The sequence below is a fragment of the Juglans microcarpa x Juglans regia genome, chromosome 7D (genome assembly GCF_004785595.1).
Source record: "Juglans microcarpa x Juglans regia isolate MS1-56 chromosome 7D, Jm3101_v1.0, whole genome shotgun sequence".
In the NCBI taxonomy this organism is placed as follows: domain Eukaryota; kingdom Viridiplantae; phylum Streptophyta; class Magnoliopsida; order Fagales; family Juglandaceae; genus Juglans; species Juglans microcarpa x Juglans regia.
The window spans coordinates 5,379,317-5,398,096 of NC_054606.1; the positions used below are offsets into that span (position 1 = coordinate 5,379,317).

Sequence of the window (18,780 nt, forward strand, 5' to 3'; positions counted from 1 at the left end):
TAATAATTATATGATATGAGATAGTTTGATTTTGTATAACAAAACCAATATAAATCATCACTAGAATATGTAGAGTATTTGACAAACAGATTAAGGTACAAAATTATAAAGTATTCAAGTCTAAGATTGCATAAATAATAATGCAAGGTGTAATTTAGAATAACATTATACTTGAAAGGTAGTTTGAATACAGATCAATGAGATTACTACACCACAAAATACACAGGGATGAATTATGAAGCAATGCCATTGTGATTAGACTGGAGTAGTTATTCAAGTTAACCAGGATAGAAAACAATGTAGGCCTTACCTAGAAGAAGATGGCAACCTGTGAATGGGAAACTCGTTGACTTTTTAAGGCAAGGTAAAACCTAGTCTAGTGTGCAATCGCCAAGACTTTACAAAGGGCAAAAATTGATTCCACCATTAACTTAATCACATGTATCTAAAGGCATCCCCAACCACTCACAAAAGGAACCAAATTATTCCATTCCTCCCTGCACATGATCAAAATTCACAGAATCTTATGAGAAATATGAATCAGTCCCCAAGAAGATGAAAACATATAGCATAAAACTAATGATCACTCCAACAAATGAACCGAGCGCTTAAAAACATAGACCAGAGCATCAGACGTTTGAAGGAAACAACAACCAAATCTATGCTGAATGCTCACCCAAATAGGGCCTTACGGCCAATCTTGCAGAGACAATATATCCTTTTCATTATCCAACTATTTGATCAAATCACACAAGTAGAATTAATCAAAGCACTTAGACAACCAATCAGAGAGCCAAATGGGACATGAATTTCAAGAACACTTGATGAAAGAGTTGGTAGTGCAGACAGACTTGCAATGTCGCACATGAGTACTTGTAAATGATTTAGATATGGAACATGATTCATTCTCGAGCATATGGCATAAAATGTGCAGAAGCTCAGTCGCAAAAACAAAATTATCAGGACATCAAGCAAAAAGTTTCAATGTTATAACAGTCGATTGCAATAATAAAATATAAATACCTGGTATTAAACTCTGCTATGCCTTGCTGCTGCTGATATCATGTCTTGAATACCAATCAGCATGAGGCACACGCTGCCTATGCAATAAGTGCACTTCTTCTACTTGGTTCAACCAGATCTCCTGAAATTAAATTCCAGGTGAAAAACTGCAAAGAACCTCACAGAATTACAAGTTACAGAAAAAAAACAAACCAGCAACTCCGCAATAGTCTCCTTGAAGAAGAAAAATAAGAAGCCTAAACTGTTGTCAGGGAATTGATACTCCTCCAGGGGAAAAAATTGTCTTGGAAAATGAGGACAGAAACTATTAAGGCCATAAACCTTTTTTACTTTCAGCACCAATATGCTTGTATGGAACTTTTTTCATGCACCTAGAAAAACATCAATGCAGGTGTTTGAAGACAAACACTTTATTATCAAGCTTAAACAACATTCAACCCTCATTGGTGCAAGTTTCATGTCATCACCGTGGAAGTGTATCATGCCTACCATACAAGCATACAACAATTCACAGTTCTGAGAATCATGAAGGAACTATGATGTTCTCTTTGAACATCAGGCAATACAAGTCCTATTCAACTTACAAGATGATTCATTTCTTCGTGAAGTACTTTATCCATCTGATCAAACAATGCAGTCCACCTCGCTTGATGCATGTGAAGAATTATGCTCATGGAAGATTCGGGAGCAGAAAATTGTTCATTTTCTTTGATTGGTGAGAACTCTTCCGATATCAGTAAAGGCAGTTCCATCTGGAGTACATCCTTAACCCTCATCCTACTCTGTCTTAGTGCTGCAAAAAAAATAAAAAATAAAAAGGTTGTTACATCATATGAAATATTATAGATTGTTGACTAGAGTATGATCAAGCTCCAGGAATGTGAAATGAACCTGCAAGGCGCCCTCTAATATCCCGGCAAAGGAGTCCCAACCATTGAGAAGCTAGATTGGCAATTCGGAAGCAAGAAGAAATATAAATCAGTTTATGATGTTCTGTACCTTAAAATGATTAGTATCATAAAGAGAATTTAGTTAAACATTATCAACCAAAATTTTTAACTACCAGCATGGAGAGGTTGTGCAATGGAGTACATGCACATTTAGAAACCAGCTTGCCAGCAGAACAACTTGGTGCATGCACACATACATGAATGGGTATGATACTGAGCTAATTTGTCACTGAATTTAGTCATTGAATGAAATGATTACCATAAAGGGGGTTTGCGGAGGGAGATAACTACAGCTTGACAGCTGAGAAGTAAATTTTATAAACGATATTTTGCATTTGAGTCCTGAATTTACAAATCTAAACCTTTAAAAGAGAGAAGCATGCCAAAGTGGTGGCAGTGCAATCCAAAAATCTATCCCAGTTTTGCATTCTCTACAAAATCTTCAACCCTTGTTGATATGCTCACCAAAGCTTGCTAAGATCCTTGCCAAATCCTCTGGATGACCCCCTGCCTGGATGCATAGCTCATAAGAAAAGATGACTTATGTTTAATGGCAATTTCAATCACCATGGGTATTTGGTATCCCTTTTATGTAGGTTCTATTGTCAATCAGCATTCACTGAGGTCAAATATAAATGACTAATGAAAAGCACTAAGCATGAGAAACAATCTTCCATTAAATCACAACTAACCTTTGGGATCAAAAGGAGAAACCACTCCATTATCTTCTGACTCTTCCTGAGAGCTTATGTTCTCTGTCAACATGGTTTCATCAGCAGAGTTTGCATTCTCTGAAACTGTAGTACCAGATGACCGCAACTTTACTTCTTCCTTATCATTCCTGTGATCTTGACTCTTTCTCAAAGCTACACTCAAATCATCAACCCCTACTTTCTTTTCTGAGTTCATGCGGATAGGCCTAGTTGGGTACATGGGCCATCCACTGACTTGACTGCCGCATGGTAGAGCATTTGAACATTCATTCAGATCACAATCCTTAATTTCCTCTCTAAACAGAATTTGCTGCTTGCTTTGAGTATTTTCCAACTCCACACTTCTAACCAAGGCCTGAATTATTGAATAAACCTGTTTACGGTTTCTTAAGCGGTTTATAATCCCCGGATTCAGATCATCAAGCAACCCACTTGGTGCAGAAACCTTAGGGAACCTGTCAACATGTTCTATCTTTGCAACCTTCATTTTTCTACTGAGCATTTCAGTTTTAGCCATGTCATTTGTGCACTTCCTAACATGCTTTTTTAGTATTGGTTGAGATGCAGGTAGTGAGAGGAAACCATTCTTTTTCATTTCTTGCCACACTTTCATAGGGTCCTTTTGCTCCAAGGGAGCATTACAACTCCCATTCTCTGAAGCACCACTTGATTTCTTAATAGCATGAATTTCACGAGTATCAGATGGGTCTCTTTCTTTTATGCTTAACAAGGCCTCTACATCAGGATGAGAGCCAAGACCCCATGAGGTCACACAATTTGGTTCAAGAACTTCGTCTTTCGCCTGAAAACCTGTGTTGTCAGTGAGCTGGGCTTCAAACATACTACCCATAAATTGAAGAGCCAATCAACACATATCAAACAAGAAAGACTTAAGATTTCTCTTGTTTAATAAGGCCAACTTGGTGGGTGATTTTCCTGCGCATTAAATGTTGATAGTAACAACAACTATATCCAATACCTTCAACATCTCACAACTTCAAACTACAACCAGCAAGTAAAAGAGGAGCTGCTCAAATTATCAAAATACTAACCCAGAATGAATGGGGGAAGTTATGCATATGAGATTAAAAAAACGTGAATCTAAAACTTCTAAATTTATAGCTTGTATATTCTTGAAGTAACATGTGCGATCATTTAACCACTGCACACTTAAAATTCAATTTTTGTTATGGGAATTAACATAAAAAAAAAAAAAAGCAAAACCCGAAAAAAGGGGGCATTTTCCATATAGCTTACACACACACATTATATGTATGGACTAGAAAATCCCATCTACTTCTCTCTGAGATGGACGAGGAATTCTAGAAGTTTAAAAAAAAAAAGAAAGAAAGAAAGAAAGAAGAAGGCAAACTTGTTGGACTGACCTGGTGATAAAAGCTCTGGTATACTGTATACAGCAGTATATTTGGAAACTTGTATGCGCTGGGTTTTAGGGTTCATAAAAAGAGATTAAATAAAGAGAAAACGAAAAGCTCCTGAAGCTGAAATCGGTAGATAGACGATTAGGAGGGAAAGACGATGAGGAGAGTGACTTGGGTCACTTGACCTATCTTTACTTATACATATGTGATCCCGCCCCCAAGCGCCTTTCTTTCCTATTTTTAAATTTTCCCGGTAAAATTTCTTGTTTGGCTCGAGTAGCGAGTACTAATTACATTTTCATATGGTAATCTCGAAAACTTTGAATTCCTTTTTTTTTATTTTTAAAGTACTTTCACATGTTTTTACTTTCCGACAAATCTTAAACATCTTTTTTTTCTTATAAGAAAATATATATATTAAAAAAACAAAAAAAAAAGGTGATCAAAGTTTATTATTTAATTATTTTTTCTAATCTTTAGGTCCTTGCGATTCATCATGAGTAGGGATCCACTCTATATATTATATCTATAAATTTATATTGTGTATGTGTGTGTGTACGTACTTCATACCTATGCTTGTGATTATGTGTAAATTCATTCGTTTGCTCTCAAATTTGTCAAAAGTTTTCAAACTTTCGTAATTTAGTATAATGTATATGTATTGATAATTATGTGCCTGCCCGGTGGTGATCACCATATTTATTGCTTGGGCCTCATTATAACATTTTCTGAGTTTTACGCTTATAATATCTAAGATTCGTTTTTTGCTTGATTGACATAACTCATAAACTCTAAAATGTAGTCTGGAATTCGAAATCGAAACCCCTCCTCCAATCAATATATATGTGTGTATATATATATATATAAAAGGTTTCTTTTCTACTTATGATATTTCCCCCTTTTTCTAATTATTTTATAAGTTTCATTTAAATGTTAAATTCATTTCAACTTATTATTATAATTTTTTTTAAATTTTAATATAAAATATAATAAATAATTTAAATTTTTTAAATTTTAAAATAATAATAATATTAAAAAATAATATTCTAATAATATTTTACGTAATAACTCAACTTAATTCAACGTAAAAGCACAGCCCAGAGACACAGCAAGGGAATGTGCCACACCGACGCAGGCATGCATATTCTGCGGCATAAACGCTCTAAAGCAGGAGTTAAGATTACCGATGCCGAGGAACTGGACACAGACGTAACGTGTAGCAAATACAATTCTCTGCCTACCCCTGAAGTAAATAAAGCACGAGCGGCACTTAAATCCAGTTCTTTGGAGTTACGAGCAGTGGTGAAGGACCCTCTTCCTGATGCATTACGGTTGGCTGAAAATGAAATGAATGACAGGGTGACGAGATAAAAAGCTTGAAACTTCTGTAGGAAACCAGAGTGCGAGAGGCAGAGATGTTGCACCCAATCCATCTGTTAGCAAGAGCATTGAACCCACAGAAATTGATGACCGTACTCATGAAAATCAGTCCTGTAGTCATCAGAACAATGCTCCTCGACCAAGCTTAATGGCGCGGAATAGCACTTTTGAGGTACCTCTGTTCATATTTTGCTGCACCAATCTACCGGTTTGTGCTCGGGGAATGCACGGGAACGGTGCTTCTTCTTCTTTTGCACTGTCCCGGAACCGTTCATCTGTGTGTATATATCATGTTGTGCAGAAGTATGTGCTTGTTCTGATCGAGAGAAGACATCACTAGAATTTCTTTTTTAAATCTCGTAGGACTTCGAATGGATTGAAGTTTAAAGAATTATTTAGATTTTCAAGTTCTCATTGTCTTGCTTCGTAATGAAGGTATGGTAAAGGAAACTGGAAGCTCATTCTGCATTGCTACCGAGATACCTTTGAAGAGAGGACTGAGGTAAAAAATTTCTGTTGTACTCATTTGCAATGTCTTAATTATTTTTGGGATATTTGTATATGAAGTATATTAAGTCGGAGGTTGATTTTTTCAGGTTGATCTAAAGGACAAGTGGAGAAACATGACACGATCCTGACACATCAATACATTTTGCAACTTTTTACATTTTGTCTAAAGTTGGTATATAATCTAGCATTCAGTGGTGTTTGGATTCATCCCATAATTCTGTGTCTTGTACTTCATCATGGGTTGTAAAACATCAGGTTTAAACCCCATTATTCACCATGCATGTTATTGGTTGCCTTTTTAGTTAGCGGATCAAGTATAAGCTCTGTCGTCTACCTCTCCTTAATTCTCTTTATTTAGCTAGTTTATACAACACTAGGGATTTAGTTGAAACTTTGAAGTATGCAGTGCTAAGATTTGTTAAATGATATGTATGTCTTGTTCATATGAATGAAAAATGTATTTAGTTCGATGTAATTATAATGTACTCGAATGGAGTACTCAAATGGAGTACTTCCATCATTATTTGCTTCTTAACTTCTTACCAACGGCTCCATATTTTTAATTTTCATTGATTTTAATATGTAATACACAGCTAGATATGTAATTTTTTTGTTCATTGTGTTTTGAATTTGATCACAATTATTCTTCAACTCCATTAATTTTTCTTTTGTAACTTTATTTCACATTTTTTTTATGGAGCTGATGGAGTACATTTGCAATGGTGTTAGGGTGAGACAAGTTAGAGCCCACTGCCTAGGTTGAGAAGTTTGAAGGAACACAAATTTTGACTGGACATGATTGGCGGGCGGGCGGTCCTCCAAATCAAATTGAGGAAAAGTTGTTTTTGGTGCCACCAATTACGGCCAAGTGGAAATGTGGGACAAAAAAAAGGTTTTACTAATATTCCCTGATATTGGACTTTCATGTGGAAAAAAAATGTGTTTTATGTGATCCTTGATATTTATTGGCAATAAAATCCAAATTGCCACTGACTGTCATTGGAAAAAAACAAAAAAGGACCTTACGTGATCAGTAGAATGCATGCTAGAAGAAAGGGTTATGATCAACATGTTGAAAAGTATGCATGCTAGAAGGTGACATCATTCTTATCATTAAGCAGCCCTGGTTTGCGGGGATGGGAGGTTCCTGAGAAATATGCTCATGAAGAAAAGTATGCCTTATCCGATCTCTATCTATACGTGACAAAGTTACTTGTACTGTTTTTAGTGTTTACGGCATTCCTGGAAGCTGGCTGAAAGCTGCTCTATATATACCCAATGGACATACCCCATGCTTCATGTGTGTATCCCCAGACCCAAAGAGAAAGAGAACTCGGATAGAAAAAGTAGGCGCTTAAGATGGCAGCTTTGAAGATGGCATGCACAGCAGTGCTGGTGTGCGTGATGCTGGTGGTTGCTGCTCATGTTGATGCAACGTTAACATGCCGTGAGATAACAAACTTGCTGAGTCCATGCGTCGGGTATGTTATTTTCGGAGGCACCGTGCCGACAATTTGTTGTGATGGCATCAAAGCACTCAATGCCGCTTCCAACGGCACAGCAGATGACAGAGCCGCATGCAGTTGCATCAAGAAAGGTCTTTCGGGTATCCCAGGAATCAACTACAACTTGGTCGGGACACTTCCTGAGACCTGTGGCACTACTTGTCCCTACAAAATTACACCCACTACTGACTGTTCCAAGTAATTCTATCATCTATATACGTTCCCCTTTTCTTAATATTGTATTATCACATGATTGAACGGTACTAATTTTATGGATTTGATTTTCTTTTCTTGCAGGGTGGACTAAGCTGCCTATTAGATTATATATTAGTGCATTTTCTAATAAAATAAGGACGGAAATAAAGACCCGGGAAGCTAGTGTGAGCGTCCATGTGTTTTGAGCACATTGATCTTGTGTTGTATAAACTAAATAAAAGAAATATAGTGTCATGTTGTATAAGGATTGCAGAGTGCGGTTCAATATATTGAACTTTTTACGCAATAACCTCTTGTGCTCCCTGGTAAGATATATAGTTTTTTCAATAAACATGCGCATCTCAGAAAGATCGATTCACTGTCTCAACAAGTTTTCAATTAATAAGTGTGCATACTAACATGAACATGAACATACTTACACTTCAAACATCTTATCATGGGAGCTTCTGCAGACTCCATTTGTTTGGAAAAGAAAATCAATTCCAAAAAACAAAAATTCTTAATTTCTGTTTGTTTAGTTGATAGAAATTTTTCAAAATCTTAGAAAATGAAGTTCCATAAAACATCAAGACAGAGCAAAGACGAGAGAGAGAGAGAGAGAGAGAGAGAGAAGCCATTGGTCTTTTCTAAGTGGTCGTGGACAAAGGAGGCGGTCATATAGGTTCAGCAACTATATTTTGTGATTGTTAGTTTGTGAGCATTAAACCAAATGGCGTAAAGCGTATCGTCACTGACTAAATAATATTACAAATTAATACTCTAATAATATTTTATTTAATTCATTTAAAATCGTCTCATTTCACGTTTCTATTCCGGTTCATGAGCTTCAGATGCCACCATCCACCTACCTAAAATGAGTAAAAAATACTGTTACAATAATTTATCCTATGTAGATGTTATTCGGCCTCCTTCACATGTACTTTTGTTTTTTTTATTCATGTGTCACGTGGTTTTATTAATTTATTTAAATTTTAAGATAAAATGTAAGGATCAAACCCCTGCCAAATGATAGTTTATAAAAACTCACAAATTAACATATTTTAATACAAAAAGTCATATTATAAAATTACTTTTATTATAAAATAAATATAATATATTATATAAAATACACAAATTTATGAATTTATTTTTAAAAAATTTATTTAATACTGTAGAACTTCGATCTGGTCTCATTATACCCATAATGTCAAATTTAGTGCAAATTATGCGATTGTTCTTCATGCCCAAAATCATTGAAATCAAATAGCACATATTTCCTGCGTACGAATTTCTCTGAGTGTGCAAATTATGGAGATAAACAGAATCATTGGAGAGTGTCATTAGCAAATTCAACCCATGAGTTTATATAATTAGGAGCTAGCCAAGAAATGCAAAAGATATTGACTTTTTGTATTAAAATGTACATTGTGTTGCTTTATTTTGCACAAAGTCAACTTATTATGATAATATATAGCAATGTCAAACGCATATAAGAATCCGATGCCAAACTATAAAGGAAAAGTTAATTTAGGCTTTATAGCAGTGTTTTAAATTTCATACCGTAACGGCTGGTACGGTCAAAATTTTTCGTTTCGGCCATCCGGCCAGTACAGGTACTATACCTGTTCCGTACCGGTCAAAATACCGACCTGAATTTCGGCCTGTACCGGCCTATATTTCGCCCGGTACCGGCTGATATTTCAGCCTGTATTTTTTTTTTTCGTTTTTTCAAAGTAAAAGCTTATTTTTTAACCCACAATTCAGACTAGACTATTTATAATTTATATATATATGTATTTATATATAATTTATTTATATATAGACTATTATTTTAGAATATAATTTTTATATATATTTATATATATAATTTATTCATATATCGACTATCCCAAAACGTTATCCCGAAACACTATCCCGAAACGGTATCGGTATCGAAATATTTCGTTCCAGTGCTTTGATCGGTACGGCGTCCAGTACGGTTTTCAAAACATTGCTCTATAGTCATCATGAGATGATAAAAAAATAGATGATGAATAAATCTATTTTAATGAATGTATAACGATACATTTGCAAATTTGTTATAATTTATTTTGCAATCAACTAGTGTAAGAGTAATGCTACACATAAGTCAGTGTGTCAACACGTCACTTAATGGCCCATTACAATTTATAATTTTCAAAAAACTAAAACACTATAATTTTTTTAGCATAGTTGGTGTGAAAACCTCTCACATAAGCAGTGTATTAGATGTGTAAAAAAAATAAGACTTATAAATAGATTTTCTTTCAATATAATCATATTACTTTAATAAAAATAAATGTTAAATTTTATGAAATCAGTTTTCACTCTATATTAAAATAGTTGTAAGTTGATATTTTTTTGTATTATATAACTACCCTTTATTAGAAATATAGTTATAAAAAGTTATAAATTTATCATTTTCTTTAAATATATTTATATATTAAATTTTAAAAAACTATTAGAATATATTATTACTATTATTATTATTATAATATCACAACATACTATAGAATTAATATTTTAATAGCGATAACTACGACGATGAGAATACATAATAATTAGTACACGTGTCGAATTGAAACGAATATGATGCGAGGTTTTGAGTCATGAGGTATTTTTTCTTAGCAAATTCAACTGTGGGCCACTGCAAGGATCTGTATAACAATAACCTAAAATGCGATTGGAAAGGCCACGCACCCCAACGAAACCAGCGGGTCATCGTATCACTGTCCGTAAAGTAGGATAGGAAAGAAATTAGAGAGAAGCGCGGAGAGAGAGCACGAGCGGTAGACTACTTGTCAAGCGGCGTGTCTTCAAGTGTCGTGCATGCATTTTATGCAATCTGTTTCCTTTGCATGCACTCTCTCTCCTCTCTCTCTCTCTCTCTCTCTCTCTCTCCCCCCACAAATCCACGTTTTCTTGGGTAAAAGACTCCTAATTACCACCGCCGTAAGCGTAACGCTCTGCTGGAAGCGCCGCCATATCCGCCGAGTTGACCACTCCGTTGTTCTTTAGTTCGACTTTTCGACTTTCGTAGAGCAGTATTTTACTGCTACTGGTTGGGAAAATAGAGTGTTACGAGGGTGAAAGATAAATGAGTTGGTTTTTTTTTTCGTTATATATCTGAACGGGAGGAGCACTTAAAGATTTGGGTTCTTCGAGGATTTGGATGAGGTTGGTGTCTTTCTTAGTTCTGTAGTTTGTACTGTTTCTTTAATCACCGTCGAATCTCAGAACCTTTGCGCGGATGTACGTGCGTGTGCGAGGGAGAGTGTACATGTGTGTGTGCTCTGGCTAATGATGATTTGTTTGATTAAACTTTTGGTCCTGGCCAGAAGGGGTTTTAGGGTTCTGATTTAGATTTCTGTCTTGCTCTGTTCCAAGACTTTGATTTTGGCTTAATGGGGTCCAAGATTTGCATGAATGCTTCGTGCGGAGCTACCACCACGCACGAATGGAAGAGAGGCTGGCCTTTAGGATCCGGTGGATTCGCCGATCTATGTCACAACTGCGGGTAATTACCGTTTTCTTCTTGTGCTTCTACTCTTGGAATTCAATTTGATTTTATCTGGGGCTGATTTGATTTTTGCAAAGGGCAATCGTGGGTTTTTGTGACGTGCTGAACTTGTGTGCTATTGGGTTTTTTTCTTAGACAAGTGATTTGACTCCCTGCGTTGATCTTGAAGCTGTTCTATTTTTGTTGGAAAGCTGTAATGTTCGTGTTTGTTGGATTTTCTACAAGGAGAAACTAATGCCGCCGTGATTAGGAAACCTATAATTAGACAATCAAACTGATCCTTACTCCATTGTGCAAAGTAGCCAAACTAGCTATGACTTGCTCAAAATTTCTATCTTATACTCGAAATCTATGCAAATTTATCAATGGAGAAGATGAAAATATAAGAAAATCTGCAATTGCAGCTTATAGATTATAACCACTGCTCATAATTTAACTGTAATTAATCAGTGGCTATGCCCATGAGTTTCCGGATTTATGTGTTCCATTAGTTGCTATATGCTAAACTTAGCTAATCAGATTAGCTACGTTTTAAGGTCCGGAAATCTGTGGGTCCCAGCCTAATGAAAATCTGTTATATTTATCAGGATGATTATATCTAATGAATGCAATATTTTCCCAATGGAGAGTCTGCACGTGGTAAAACTTTATATGGGTTCAAATGAGTCGTATGTCTAGTTAAATCAAGACTTGTGCCATTTATTTTATTATTTCTACTCTGTGTAAATTCCGTTTTCAAAATTCAACCTCTAATTTTCATGGTGACAGAAATTAGATGGTCTCCAAACTATGAACTGTTATATTTCTATTTTAGCTTGTGATATAAAGATTAACACTAGAACATAATATATTGTTTTCTTCATTATGGTTTCAATATTTTCCGATTAGCTTATTCTTGATGTGGTCTCTCTACTTAGATCTGCCTATAAGGATCTTGTTTTCTGTGATATGTTCCACTTAGAGGAAACTGGTTGGAGGGAATGCAGTTTATGCAACAAGGTAAGGTTAAAGTGGTGCCTTTCCTTTTTTGGCTAAAGCTTTTATTTTATTTTTCTTGTTGAGATTTTGAATTGATTCAATTTACATGGCAGCGAATCCACTGTGGTTGCATAATATCCGAGCGTTCGTATGAGTACCTTGATTTTGGGGGTGTCGGGTGTAACAGCTGTGTGAAAAGCTCTGGAATTTATCCGGTATGAACTACCACAATTTATCACTGTAATGCTCCATTCAATGATGTTTACATGGGTTAAACAGTTGCATTTTATCTCAATTACTGATGGTCTTGCTTTTGGCTTTTGTTTTGTCGATATGCCTATAGCTGCAAATATGATGATTTTTGTATATATAGTAGTACTGGTAATTATTGCTCTTTCTTTAGAATTCATTCAAATTGACAGCGGGTTAAATATTTGATTGGCATGCTATTCTTCTTTCTCGCCTCCTTCTCTCTTCACCTTCCCTTTGCAGAAATGGAAGTGGAATTGTTGCTCATCAGTCATTCATGTTTAGGGTCATGGATGTGGTTAAAATGGTCATGGGAAGGACCTTTTGCTCCCTTTTGAATTTATTTCTAACTTGATGTTTTGCTAATTGTCTGACTTGCTTACATGTTGCTGATAGCCTGATAATATCATTTGTTGAGGATGCTAACCAGCCATGCCATTTGACTCACATTTTGTCATGTATAGGGTGTAAAAAGCATTTCAGAGTGCTAATAGACTAGTTGGTTATAAGACTGTCAGACTATATCTTTTACAGAGTTTGATTGTTGGTTTTATGCAGATCTGGAGGGGTGAACTTTCTAATGGATCTGGTTTATTAACGGTAAATAATGCTGGCGATTCACTCTCCAGTCCTTTTGAGAAAAGATTGGTCAGTGACGATGAGGGAAGACTTATGCAGTTGTGCAAAATCATGGAAGCTGATGAACCAAACCTCTTGCCTCAATCTGAGAGAGGTGGAGTAAATGCATCTCAAGTTGGCCTAGGCTTTTCGAATGTGACTCAGCCATCCATTGGATCAGACCCATTCACCAAACCAGACAATAGTAGACAAATATTGGAGGGCAAAGATATGCATGAGTCACTAGCTAAGCCATCTTTGAATATGACCTTGGGAACTCCAAATTTTGTGCTTCCCTTTTCTGGTGGGGTTGTAGATGGAAGGGAACAGAGCAAAACACCTTCTCCCATCCAACAAGGGCAAAGATCTCGCCCAATACTGCCCAAACCCACAAAAACTAGCCTCACTGTAAGTTCAGAGACAAATAAAAGTGTGGCACAGATGCGAATCGCTAGGCCTCCTGCTGAAGGACGGGGAAAAAACCAGTTACTTCCCCGTTACTGGCCAAGAATTACTGACCAAGAGCTGGAGCAATTATCCGGAGAGTATCCATGAATTTTTACATCCTTTTCTCTCTGTTTATGATATGTATTTTATTGTTTAGCCATTGATTCAAGTGTAGTGTTTCCCTTAAACTTATTATTTTCGAAGTTTGAATTCCACTATTGTGCCATTGTTCGAGAAAGTGCTCAGTGCCAGTGATGCTGGTCGGATTGGTCGTTTGGTTCTCCCAAAAGCATGTGCTGAAGTAAGTTTAGAAGTTCGCTTCCTTTACTTCTCCTTTCTTTTTCCTGGCCATGTATATAAACTGAAAGTCAATGCAGGCGTATTTTCCTCCTATTTCTCAATCAGAAGGCCTGCCTTTAAGGATTCAAGATGTGAAGGGGAATGAGTGGACATTTCAGTTCAGATTTTGGCCCAATAACAACAGCAGGATGTATGTTTTAGAGGGTGTTACCCCTTGCATACAGTCTATGCAATTACAAGCGGGTGACACGGGTATGCTTCAATAAATTCTGGCAGAGAGGACTATGTTTAGTCCATGGATTTTCTATATATCTCATGTGATTATTTTATTCTTTCTGATTGTACACTAAGCTAATTGTGAGACGCTTGTACATCACTGTATTGGGATTCACTTTTGAACTTGGTTGGCATGAAGAGGAAAGTTTTTCAGCCACACCAAATTTTTTTTCATAAAAATTAGTTTTTTTCAATCCTTAAACAATACGAAGGCTGAAAGAAAGCACTTAAGGAATTAATTTGCTGTAGTGAGACATCCCAAAATTCAAGAAATAGTTCTTTTTTTTTTTTTTTTTTGAGTTGGGGGGTTGGTGACGGTGGGATGGGGGAGCCATCCTAGAAATTTTGAACTGTTGACCTTTTTCTAAGGCAGGGAATGATTTAAAATTTTATAAAGGGCTATGGCCAGCTTAACCTATCTTTGTCCTCGGTAATTACTTGTTTTGTGGAAGGATGTGTAGTGTAGATTTTTTTCAAAGTTGTACGTTTAAATTCCTTTGAGCGTATCTATGTAGCCTTCTTTCACTGGTACATGGCGTTCTGCAGTAGGATATGGTTCATGAGATATACAAATTGGTTTAGGCACAAGTTTGTTTTAACATTCATGTTTTAAATTTTCGTCTCAGCGATCAAGAGGTGCATTTGTCAAAGTTCTTATTTTAGTTCTATCTCAACCTGACATTTTTTGGCCTATCTTAGGGAATTTTGAGAAACTGGTTCATTTTATTTAAATTTGTAAACTTTAGTCTATTGTAAAATAGAAAAGTATGTGTTACAGTTTGTTTCATTACTCTACTTAAAAAAAAAAATACAGTTTGTTTCACTATTTTTCTCCATTTCTGCACAGTAACATTTAGTCGGATTGATCCTGGAGGCAAACTTGTCATGGGGTTTCGAAAGGCATCCAACGCTGCAGATTCACAGGTCTAGCTTTGTAGCCGTATTATACTTTCCCAACTACATCCTCTTACTTTCAGATAACATCTTAATTCTTTAATGCATCTGGGAAACTGACATATTATCTATACGTGATTATTAAATTGACAGGATGCCCAGATGTCTGCCCTTCCTAATAGCACGCCTTCTAGGGAAACTTCCTTTGCTGGTGTTATTGAGAGTCTGCCTTCAGGAAGTGGCTACTCTGGGCTTTTTCAAACAATGAAAGGAAGCAAGGAACCTCACTTAAATGCTCTCTGTGAAAATTTGCATTTAGGGGAGGGAGATATCGGGTTGAATAAATGTGATTACCATGGAGACAGGATAAATGATGATTCACCACAGCAACCAATGCACATTCGAGAGAAGAAGAGGACTCGAAATATTGGCTTTAAAAGTAAAAGGCTGTTAATGCATAGTGAAGAGGCTCTGGAGCTAAGACTTACATGGGAAGAAGCACAAGACTTGCTTCGTCCACCTTCATGTGTGAAGCCAAGCATTGTTACAATTGAGGACCATGAGTTTGAAGAATATGATGTAAGTATATTGTGATCAGTCCTGTCGTTTGCTTATTGTTATGAGGTAGGTGAACTTATGAATACTCAAATGGGTTTTATTGTGGAATCTCTAGGTAATTGGTGTGATTATTGATTTGTTGTTCATATAATTCAGGAACCACCGGTTTTTGGAAAGAGGACTATATTCACCGCCCTTCCTTCTAGGTAAGGATGTATGCAATATTAGTTAACAGTGCTCTATATGTAAATTAACACAGTTCTGAGTGGATCTTCGTAGTATTTTACTTGATATTCATTGCCTTAAATTTCAAGCTCGCTGGTAGAGCTTTATTCAATTTGTTAGATATGTTGTTTGAACATTTGTTGTTCACTCTCCATACCACATTGTATGTCCACATCTCTATTTTTTGAAGTCCCAGAATATTTACTCTGGAAAGTCAATGGACATAATTTAATTAATTTTCTAATATGCCAATTTGTCTTTTTTTTTTTTAAAAAAAAAAAAGAAGAAGAAGAAGAAGTAAATACCAACTTCTATTTGCTTTGTGTGAGTTTGGATTGGGAAGGATAGTTTTCATTTTAAAATTTGAATGTAAAAGGTGTAACACAATGCAGTGGAAACTTTCTATGCAGATTTTTGCCTTTTCCATTTTGGAATCCTCTCATTAATAAAATTCTACTTTACTGAGAAAACTAAAAACAAATAGGATTTCCAGCGGATGTGCATCCATTGCTGGTTGAAAACTATTTCCAAACCCACTCTTTGGCCTTGGTTTGGCCCAGGCTTTCAAAAATTTCGGAAAGGACTCCCTTCAGCAGGGCAAATATGATTCGGCCTTCTCTCTCTCATGCGTATACTTCTATTTTGTGACGTTTCTTTAATTTTTTTTTCCATTTCTAGTTGATTTGGAGCTCATGGGGACATGAAGAATAATATAGATCCTATAGAGGGCATGATATTCTGGACTTGAAGACCCAACCCCAATTCCTTTTCAGATCACTGTGTACATGTTGAGGAACATGTGCACTTGATCTAGTAATGATTTTGTTTTTCTTGCACTGAATATAAGACTTTCATCTAGGGGACCAGTACAATGGGCTCAGTGTGACGATTGCTCCAAATGGCGAAGGTTGCCAGTGGATGTCCTTCTCCCTCCAAAGTGGACGTGTTCAGAAAATGTTTGGGATTCAAACAGGTCTAACATTATTCCGTGATTCTGCTCCTCTTTTGAAGACCTTACTTGGATGAAAGTCGCTTCCTGTATAATTTATACCCTTAACGTTTGGAATGTGCTCACAGGTGCTTCTGCTCTGTACCAGAGGAGGTCAGTCTGAAGCAATTAGCTAATCTTCTGAGAGTAAGGAAAGGTATGACCCCCGGCCTCTATTTATCTTTTAATAATATAAGTTCTGTAGTCCACTACGTTTTGAGAATACATACATTTATTTTAAAAACTTGGTGAATGCATGTACGGTGTTTGGATGATTTTATCTGTGTATTGGCTGTATATGGAGGCATGAAAAGGACCTGAGCTTGTCTATGGGTTTTAGATAAATGTTTTCACATGCTTATCTGTTTGTGCGCATATTATGACAATGATAAACAGATGGGTGGTATTCTTGTATGTTATACTGTGCAAACATAAGTTTGTTTGCAAGTGATGAAGTCAGTCGTATGATGGATCCATGAAGTAGTCATGGTGCCACTTTTTATACTGTTATTCAAAGTTTATAATCTTTATCCATAATAGAGTTCCAAAATGCTTCCTGAATCTTTTCAGCCCTATAAATATATCTTCCTCAGATTACAAGAAGCGAAGAAGTGCAGAAAGCCATATGTCAGTCCAAGAACGTGAGCCAGCTTCTGGCTTGGATGCCTTGGCCTGTGCTGCAGTTCTGGGAGATAATGTGGGTGATTCTGGTGAACCCTCAGTTGGAGCCACCACCAAACATCCTCGACATCGCCCTGGCTGCACTTGTATTGTGTGCATCCAGCCCCAAGTGGGAAGGGGAAGCACAAGCCCACATGTACTTGCAACGTGTGCATGACCGTAAAGCGCAGGTTTAAAACCCTAATGCTGCGCAAGAAGAAACGCCAATCAGAACACGAAGCAGAGACTGGCCAGAAGGATGAAAACCACCTTAAGGATGAATCAAAAACGAATGGTCCATCAAGAGATGGACTACTGTTGCCTAAGAATTATCCCGGCAATGAAGAAAGCCACAGCAGAAATCAATTAGCTGAGTTGGCTGAGATCGACAATGGACAAATAGACCTGAATTGTCATCCCAAACGTGAAGACATGCAACTGGATCTGGAGGTACCAGGAATGAGCCTGCAGAGCCTTGTTCAAGCGGCTAGCCTTCCATTGGAAGATTTTATGAAGCAAAGAAGGATCCCAACCTTGACATGTGAGCAACAGGGTAGTCTCGATTCCTGCATACACCCGCAAGTAGTTAGTGGAGAGAGTGAGAGACCCGGCCTCTCTGATGAAGGGGGCCCCTGCAGCTAAGGTTTGAGAGTATTAAAGGTGGTGGGAGTGTTTTCATGAGTTCTAGTCAGAGCACTGAAACCGTTCTTCCATGAAGATCAATAGTTTCTTTAATTTTTTTTCTTTGATCTTTTCTTTTTTCGCGAGTGTTAATATCACACGAGAGACTGAAATCGGCCATCTGCAGCCATGAGGAAGAGTTTTTTTTTTTTTTTTTTTTGTTTGCTCTCTCACTTTCTCAAAAAAGTATAGGTTTAATTTTTCCCCTTCTTTTTTTAAAGAAAGTAATTTTGTTCGAGCGTGAATTAATGTTTTTTTTTTTTAATTTTATACTCATCATCTTAATTCTTGATATCCTCAATCACACACAGTACTGAGACGAAGTATATATTTTAAAAATGTCTCGACAACAATCTTGAGAAGTATATATTGGCAATTAGAGTGAGTAACATTGAGACGAAGTCAGCTAGCATTAATCCACTGTCGTCGACGGTGAAGATCGTAGTAGTAGTAGTAATGCATGCATTTATGGCAACTAGTCATGCTGCCGAGCATCAAAGCAGCTAATTATAATTAGGTGCGTACTTAATTACGTGGCATATATTAATATCATTTTTCATGCGTGAAGTCGTGATGCAGACTTTGTCGTAGCTAGTCTCGATCGATGAAACTACGTAGTACGTAGTAGTAGTAGTAGTGTGTTGTTAAGAGCATTGACTTTGGATTCATCAAATTTATCTTTAAAATTTGATGAAAAGTATATATTTTTC

General features: G+C 36.5%; 4 protein-coding genes across 4 annotated transcripts; 3 read left to right on the forward strand and 1 right to left on the reverse strand.

The window, feature by feature from the left end:
- Positions 1-135: 135 nt before the first annotated feature.
- Positions 136-4,398, reverse strand: LOC121238942. Its single transcript, XM_041136046.1, has 6 exons — positions 4,072-4,398; positions 2,666-3,622; positions 1,915-1,965; positions 1,608-1,816; positions 1,024-1,144; positions 136-501 (listed from the first exon to the last, which is right to left on the reverse strand). The coding sequence occupies exons 2-5, from the start codon at positions 3,534-3,536 to the stop codon at positions 1,040-1,042; spliced, it is 1,236 nt and encodes a 411-aa protein (XP_040991980.1). The 5' UTR covers positions 3,537-3,622; positions 4,072-4,398; the 3' UTR covers positions 136-501; positions 1,024-1,039.
- An 807-nt stretch (positions 4,399-5,205) lies between these two features.
- LOC121239467 lies at positions 5,206-6,086 on the forward strand. The gene is made up of 4 exons (XM_041136714.1): positions 5,206-5,399; positions 5,482-5,751; positions 5,884-5,950; positions 6,045-6,086. The coding sequence occupies exons 1-4, from the start codon at positions 5,206-5,208 to the stop codon at positions 6,084-6,086; spliced, it is 573 nt and encodes a 190-aa protein (XP_040992648.1).
- A 1,123-nt stretch (positions 6,087-7,209) lies between these two features.
- Positions 7,210-7,923, forward strand: LOC121238997 (non-specific lipid-transfer protein 1-like). The gene is made up of 2 exons (XM_041136118.1): positions 7,210-7,661; positions 7,761-7,923. Exons 1-2 carry the CDS (start codon positions 7,318-7,320, stop codon positions 7,768-7,770), a joined length of 354 nt encoding a protein of 117 aa, XP_040992052.1. The 5' UTR covers positions 7,210-7,317; the 3' UTR covers positions 7,771-7,923.
- Positions 7,924-10,455: 2,532 nt separating this feature from the next.
- LOC121238892 (B3 domain-containing transcription repressor VAL1-like) lies at positions 10,456-18,310 on the forward strand. The gene is given in 14 exon segments (XM_041135974.1): positions 10,456-10,853; positions 11,064-11,193; positions 12,114-12,195; positions 12,288-12,389; positions 12,982-13,586; positions 13,693-13,789; positions 13,866-14,040; positions 14,912-14,988; positions 15,112-15,537; positions 15,673-15,722; positions 16,601-16,714; positions 16,819-16,886; positions 17,323-17,511; positions 17,514-18,310. Coding segments are annotated over 13 exon segments (2,616 nt in total). The 5' UTR covers positions 10,456-10,853; positions 11,064-11,080; the 3' UTR covers positions 18,032-18,310.
- Positions 18,311-18,780: the final 470 nt, after the last annotated feature.